The 7633-nt window shown below is 35.5% G+C and overlaps 1 protein-coding gene across 1 annotated transcript in view; it reads left to right on the top strand.

Moving 5' to 3' along the window:
- Positions 1–7633, top strand: part of RPS6KA5 (ribosomal protein S6 kinase A5) — a 96781-nt gene that overhangs the window by 36815 nt on the left and 52333 nt on the right. Inside the window, exons 3-4 of the mRNA XM_015599783.2 lie at positions 1217–1332; positions 4251–4358. Coding sequence (XP_015455269.1) covers positions 1217–1332; positions 4251–4358 — 224 coding nt within the window. The remainder of the gene's footprint in view (positions 1–1216; positions 1333–4250; positions 4359–7633) is intronic.

Below are 7633 nucleotides of genomic sequence, written 5' to 3'. Positions count from 1 at the left end.
AATGCTGTGTTCCTTTACACCTTTTTAATAATTAGCTTTGTGTTAAGATATAATTAAAACTCCTTGGCAAATATAGAAGCCTTAGAAGGGCAGTCTTTTTTTGCTGGAATGCGCTTTGTAAAATACATTGTGAAACAACCAGCTATTAGAGTTCTTTCTGCTGCATCTGCTTTTGGAATTTAAAGTTAAATAGCCAAGATAAAACAAAAATTTGCGAGTTCATTAAGATTTTGCTTTATTTTATCAAATTATGATAAACTCAGCAAATAAATATACTCGAGATACATGTTTTTCAATTTTTTTTTAGGAGAAAAGCTTTATATTTGTGGCTTTTCTAGGTACACGTTTCTCACAAACGAATGTATACTAAGGTAGCAATGATTAGTTTCTGATGAAACTGATCAGTTTCACAATAAATGCACTTAAGAACCAATTATGAACATAATTGTTTGTGGTTTTTATTATTACTATTCAGTTATTTCACTTATTTTTTACTGTAGACTTTTTGTCTCATTTCATTATCCCTCGGGATAAATAGGGCAAATGGAAAGGGAAACGGGAGCCTCTTAGTTTAGGTGTTTGGATGTCACGTTGTGCTACTTTTTACTTTTGAACTCCGAGGAGCAACACGAGGGTGACCAGTTACCTAACCTGTATTTTTTTGGAAGGGTGCATAGAAAATTCTGGAAAATAGGGAATCTGTTTCAGAATAGTGACTGGCACCTATTTAAAGGATAAGGCTGGGATTTTTGTTTGTTTTTTTGTTGCCGTTCATTTTTTATTTTAGTTATTTTAGAGGCTGATGTTTTGGAAGCCCACAGCAAGTATTGTATGGCGATGGCAGAGGTTTCTGATTTGCTGTATTTGGGACACTGTACTTAAATATATGCAGATATCATTAATAGTTTTAATGGCAATACTCTGTGCAAATTCATTTGATTGTAGTGTAGGGTAGTCATCGTATGAAACTATTACTATGTGAATTTAGTAATATTCCATCTGATACTAAATACTGTATACTATATACTATAAGAATTGTACAAAAATTGAATTTAGTAATATTCCATATGATACTAAATACTATATACTATAAGAATTATACAAAAATTGCATATTAAAATCAGCACCATGTGGTTAATCCAAAGTGATTAAAAGGAAACATTTCCTTTGATTTATGAATACAAGTCAAAGAAAGAAAAATGTATTTCATTTTTAGATTATATAAATGGTGGAGAACTTTTTACTCATCTTTCTCAAAGAGAGCGTTTCACAGAGCACGAGGTGCAGATCTATGTCGGAGAGATTGTGCTTGCCCTTGAACATCTCCACAAGGTAAGATGTTAACTTTTGGGATTCTTTTTTTTTTTTTTTTCCCCTGAAAAATTTATTAACTGAAATAATGATGGAGCTAAAAAAGCTAATGTTTTTACCTGTCATTGCCTTTGTGGAGATTGCGAAAGCACAGTTGTAGACCGTTATTCAAGTTTCTCAATTTCATAGTTCCTTTTAAAATCTATTTTCCTCTTGTAAGTTCCCGTGATGCAGATTTAAAAGGTAGACCCTGAGCAGTTCTTTGGGTTTGTTCATGAAACATCCTAATACTTATTGCAAAATATCATCAGGATAAAATTTTTCATTCTTAAAATAACCTTTAAGATGAAACCACAAGTCATAATATGTATTTCCTTAATTGTGACTTACTCCACTGGAGACTCTCCCTGTACATCTTTGGGGTATATTTCCCGGTTTGGTTGGAGACTGAATTATTTGAAAGAAACACCTATCTGTGGTGCCCAGCTCTCCCGCCGTCCGACTCGGGCTTTCTTTTCCGTTTGTTTTGTCTGTGAGACCCTCTCCTACTTCCCTCCCCTCCTTCCTCCTTCCATCGCCTCCTTCTAGCATGAACTCAGTTACTAAAAACTTTACGTGATGCTGTTTCAACTCTATAAAAAGTTTAAACATTTAAAAATATATTGTTTCAGATACTATTGATCTCGATCCAAGAAACTCTGACTTCAAAAACTTTTTTATTTTTAATTAATGAGGAAGCATTATTGTAGAAGCACACAATCATTATGTAGGAGAGACCTGCGTCTCAGAAATAGAAAGTACTAGAGTAATTTTTACCAGAAGTATGTGAGACCATAAGGAGATCAGCTTGGCTCGAGTCATTAGATTAGGGCGGTACAGATATGTCATAAAGCCACTGTCCTTCTTTGTTATGCTTTCAGATCCTACACTAGATTACAGATAAACAGAGATTAAAGTGCTGATTATGGGTCATGGAAAAGAATGGAGAGAAATAAAGGAAAAAGGCAGGAAGAAGGATGAAATTTTTAAAGGGGCAGGGAGATTGGAATTGCGAGATGGAGGCAATGGATAGGAGAGGCAGTGAGAAAAAATGATGAGGAGATGTAAGAAGGAAGGTCTCAAAAAGTAGATCTGTCCCAGAACAGAAACGAGACTGGGCAGGGGAGGGAGCTGGGGTTCAGAATAGAAATCGTCAGGGGAGTGAATGAAAAATGTGTAAGAACTGGAGGTGGAGGGAGGGAGGATAGACTCGGGGCGGCAGGGCTGCAGTGCTGTGGGAGCTGAACCAAGTGATGGAAACGGACATCTGTTTTCCTCCGCTCATGATGATTTTGTGGGACATAAAGTAGTTAGGACATCTTTATACATGACCCAGATCAGACCCAGGAATAGGCTGAAAAGGTCTTTGCATTTTTGCTTAGGAGTATTAGATATAATTTTTTTAAATGTTAAAACGTGGTGGAAGTCACCATAAATTCCAGAATAAAATCTAACAAAATACAAAGTTCCTATGAGAAAGTAGTTTTTAATTTGTTTGAAAGCTTTAATTCTGTTAATTTTGTTTATTAAAGGGAAATCCATGAGCATTTATTATTATTAAAACAGGTAATCAGAAACACGGAAGTAGAGGACATGAATAGTGGATGTAAATGTAACACAAAGTGAAAGCAGTATAGCAAATCAGAACTCAACTAAGTTTCTCTTAATCTTACTACCCTAAAAAGATAAATACAAAGAAGTATAACACACAAAGTGAGTTTTATTAACCTTGATATAGCTGCTAACACTGAGTTTCCCAGGAAGAGACAAAAAATGGGAGTTTATTTGGAAGTGATGAGGTAAAGCAGACACTAAATGAATTATTCCTAAAGTTTTCTCCCAAGAGAATATTAAAAATAAAAAGTCATGTTGGTTGTTAGATGCTTGTAAGGCGTCAAGTCAAATGTCTGTTCAGTGAACGGTAGATGTTTCCTTCTTTCTTGTAGAACACTGAGGTTCTTAGAGGAAAATTTCCTAGCATTGTTTGTTTTTGGTATAATTCGTAATTTCAGTTTTAAAAGATTACTAAGAATCTACTTTTTCATATACTTAATATTGAGGAAAGCAGTGCTTGTAAGTTTAAAAACATTTAATTCACACTGATATAACATGAAATGTGGAATTCACATATACCGAGCCCTTCTTATCTGACGGGTAGATTTTATATGGCTGAAGCGTTTTACGATAAGAATTTCACATACAAACCAAAATGAAGGGATATGTAAATATTATCTAACTGACTGACTTTGCTTATTTAGAACTAAAGAACAACTAAAATTAACCAATGATCTTCAACTTTTATGTTTAGAAGCCTATTAATTATTTGACACTTGACACTGTGCTAGATACTAGATACATATATAAAAAGTGGAAAAAAAAAATGGTATGGTTATATCAAGACAAACAGGAAATACTTAGAAAATATCAGTCACTTTAGGTAAGTACAATGTCAGTACAGGTGCTGTAGGAATAAAAACAGAGAAATGATCGTTGTAGGATCTGGTTAGTCTGGAAAGCCTCTGAAGCCATTAAGGAAATGATGGACACGAGCTGGCCGAGAAAGCACCTGCAGGGCATCTGGAGTGAGGATGGACTCTCTGAAGAAGAACAGAGACAGGAGACCCCACAGAAGCAGGTCCAACGGGAATGGACCCTCCTTACATAGAGAATGGCCTGGTTGGAGGGGGCTGGGGAACCCAGCAGATGAGCTCTGAGGCGGAAGAATTTACATTTGCCATGGCCGGTGACTAAGACTCATTATAGCATCCTGAGCAAGAGAATGACTTTTTTCTTTTTTTTTCTTTTTTTTTTTTGGTTTGTTTTTAAGGTAGAGATAAGAAAGACTCTCCTAATTTATTTTTTGGAATTATTTTTAAATGTATATTTATTTGTTTTTACAGTTGGGGATTATATACCGTGACATTAAGCTTGAGAATATTCTGCTTGATTCTAATGGCCATGTGGTGCTGACAGATTTTGGTCTGAGTAAGGAGTTTGTGGCTGATGAAGTGAGTATGAAATTTTAATTTAAAGTTAGTAATAACGGAATATAAACAATGATGAAAACTTAGCTATAGAAAAAGCATTTAATGGGATAGTACCATACGGATTATGGATTTTCGTGCAGGTTTGCCTACAGGAACATTTGGCATGAATGACTGCAAAGGTTTTTAGTTTAAAATTACCATGGAACCATCTTGTTAGAATTACAGTAAACCTTTGGTAAATATATCAGAATTCCTCAGTTTAAAACAAAATAAAACTATGCGTTTAACTTTCTTTATAAAATATAACTGAAAAATTTAAATAACCCTTTGGGGCCTTTGGGAGAATTACGGCTTAAGTTGCAGCCTATAGCGAATTAGAAAACAAAGCACGTATAGTTTGTATTGTAATTAAAAAGTAGGACATGTCATTTTGTAATGGTCCTTTTAATTCACTTGATAAGAATCTACTAGACTTAATTCTTTAATAATCTTGCCGGTTTTTTGCTGGTATAATCTAAAATTTAATAGTTAATGTGCAGATTTTAAATATAGAGAACTTTACATTTTCAGCATTGATTAGAAGTTGTTTAATATTACAAGTGCATTTAATGACATTTAAAATTGTACATCTATTGGTTATAATTAAATACTAATTATGTAGCAGTTATAAATATTATATTTTTATATTAGTTATTCAAGATAACTAAGTAAATATGAATGCCAATTCATTTCTATCCAAGAAATTATTGGTATAGAATACAGAATCATAGTAAAATTTTTCTCATAAAGGACTTGGCTATAAAACACATCATTCTTGGGTTCCGAATTGGGTGTATCTGTTTCTGATTGTTTGCTTTTTGGAACATTGTCAAAGTAGTCCTAGGTGAATTAGATCTAAATGCTAAAATTGTAAAAACTAAAAATCCCAATTTTTTTTATCATCTCTGTATTCATTCTATTCACTTGTTCAATAAATTTATTAATCACCTCTATTATACTAGATACTGGATAATACAATGATGAATAAAATGGAAATGATGTCTGCCTTCATAAAGCTGTAGTTATAACAATATATTATCTTTGATTAAAAAATCATATAGATTAGATGAATTTGGGGGGAATTTACTTCACAGTTTGATTTTTAATATTTTTCTCCTTCATAAAAATTTTAGTCTCAGTTTTAATAAACTGTGTCTGATTAAATATGTCTATAGGCGTTTCCTCACTAAACCCCACTTCAATTAAAAATAAAGAAGTAAAATAGTCATATACTTAAAAGGGAGAGAAGAAAATAGCAACCAGATTTTGGAAGATGGACAGCAGAAGTACTAGTTGTAACCGATATTCATTTATATTGAAATATCTTCTTGCTTGGACTGAGTTTGTTTTTTGTCCAGTTCATTCTACCTCATTGGTTTTTAGTTTAAATTGTCATCTTTGATCATAGCTGAATCCTAAGCCGGTAATGTGAGAAGCCCCAGAGCAGGCTAATTTACACCTCTGACCCCCAAGAAAGTCTCAGGATTTGGGGGCACCAGTAGGGGTGCAGGTGATACAGGACTCAGGAAGATTGGTTGGAAGTCTGTATAAGAAACAGGTAGCCCGCAGATCCCATGTCTGTGCCCTTCACCTAGGCAGCTGTGCCTTCCTTACCCTCATGGAAAACTGCAAATGTTAGGCAGACTGTGGGTTCAGGAGCAAGAGGAAGACCGCAAAAGTTCAGGGTCGAGGGCCCAGCTGGGGGTGAGGACACCATATGGAAACTAGTGAGTGAAATGAAAATTTGGTATGGAATACACAATCACATGTGTGGAACTCCCACGGCCTCTTTCTGCCACTTTTGAGGACAGTGGCTTCTTCCTTGACAGGAGTTTGCAGGATTCCTCTTTAAGAAACTGAGAACAGAAAATCTGCAGATGCTGTCAGTTGGTGGCCCATGAGCTGGCCCGGCCAGATCTTCCTATAGCCAGCCTAGGCCACAGAAGCATATTTGTGATGAGATCACAATTTCTTTTTATATTTTGAGTTCAGTATGTTTCGATGTAATTAGTCTCCTATGTCATACTTTGTATTTAAAAAACTATTTGGAGAAGGGGTCTTTTGGATTCAACAAACTGCCAAAGGGTCCTTGGTGTGTAAAAGACCCCCACATAGAAAGGTTTGGAGATCGCTTTTCCTCTCTCCGTGGAACCATTCATATAATCGCTCATTCAGTCCATCAGTTTTTATCGAGGGCCTTCTGCGTGCTAGGCATTAGACTAGGTCCTGGCGACACAACAGTGAAAAGAATCATTTAGCAAATCCTGTATTTATGGGCATATGTGTCTGATCATTTGGTGGGCTTCGGCCTTGTTGAACAGAAAAATGTTAGAAACCAAAACAGAAATCAAACAGGGATCAGAGTTGTTGGATTTCAATATGGATTAGTCAGACATGCTATGCGACTAGGTCAGCCAGGTCACTCCTCACCAGAGAGACTTGTGTTTTACTAGGCATGTCAGTGGCTGCTCCTTGGTAATGGAGGGCATTCTCATCAGATGCCATAATTTTTGAGCACCTAGTTGTTTAGGTGCAAAAATGAAATATTGTTAATCAATCTGAAGTGGAAAAGTAATATATAGATTCTCTTTTCACTGAATACAGTCTAGCTGCATTTAATACAGTTACATTGTCATGTGTTAATTAAGGTTTACAGTTTCATCTTCCTTTCATGTGCAAGACTGCCAGCTCTTAGCCGTAGGGAACATACTGTCATGCTAGGCTTCAGGTTTCATTCCGAGATTTTCTGAGTACCTTAAAACTTGATCTAATGGTCCTTTGCTCCCCTGATTCTAGCCGGCACCCACTTAGCAAGTTTTTCCACCTAGACTCTTTCCACCTTAGAAATATTACCATCAAACAAGTTCTGTTTTGATTAGCTAGCATTTCTTTTTAGTTTCACGTCTCAGGCCAACTCTCTTATATCGAACCATCACCTTTCTTGGAATGAGTTTCTTTTTTGTCCATTACTGTTCTACTTCTTTGATTTCTAGTTTAAACTCCAGTTTGAGGTTCTTCCTTGGTTTCTAGTTTATGTAAAGAGATTATATATCTCTATCTCTAACTGACCTCTCTCATTTTCAGCCTCTTCCTCTTGGACCCTTTCTGTCACCATTTAAGCATGCCTAGTCTCCTTATCTTAAAATTTTTTAAATGGAGGGACAAATGGAAGAGAGACTGATAAACAGATGACAAGATGACAAGAAAAGCAATCTTAGAATCCCATATTCCCTTCTAGCTGTTGTCCTGTTCTCTTT

The sequence above is a fragment of the Pteropus alecto genome, unplaced genomic scaffold (assembly GCF_000325575.1).
Source record: "Pteropus alecto unplaced genomic scaffold, ASM32557v1 scaffold8, whole genome shotgun sequence".
Lineage (NCBI taxonomy): Eukaryota > Metazoa > Chordata > Mammalia > Chiroptera > Pteropodidae > Pteropus > Pteropus alecto.
The sequence above is the reverse complement of the archived record's forward strand: the minus strand, read 5'-3'. Positions and strand labels throughout refer to the sequence as shown.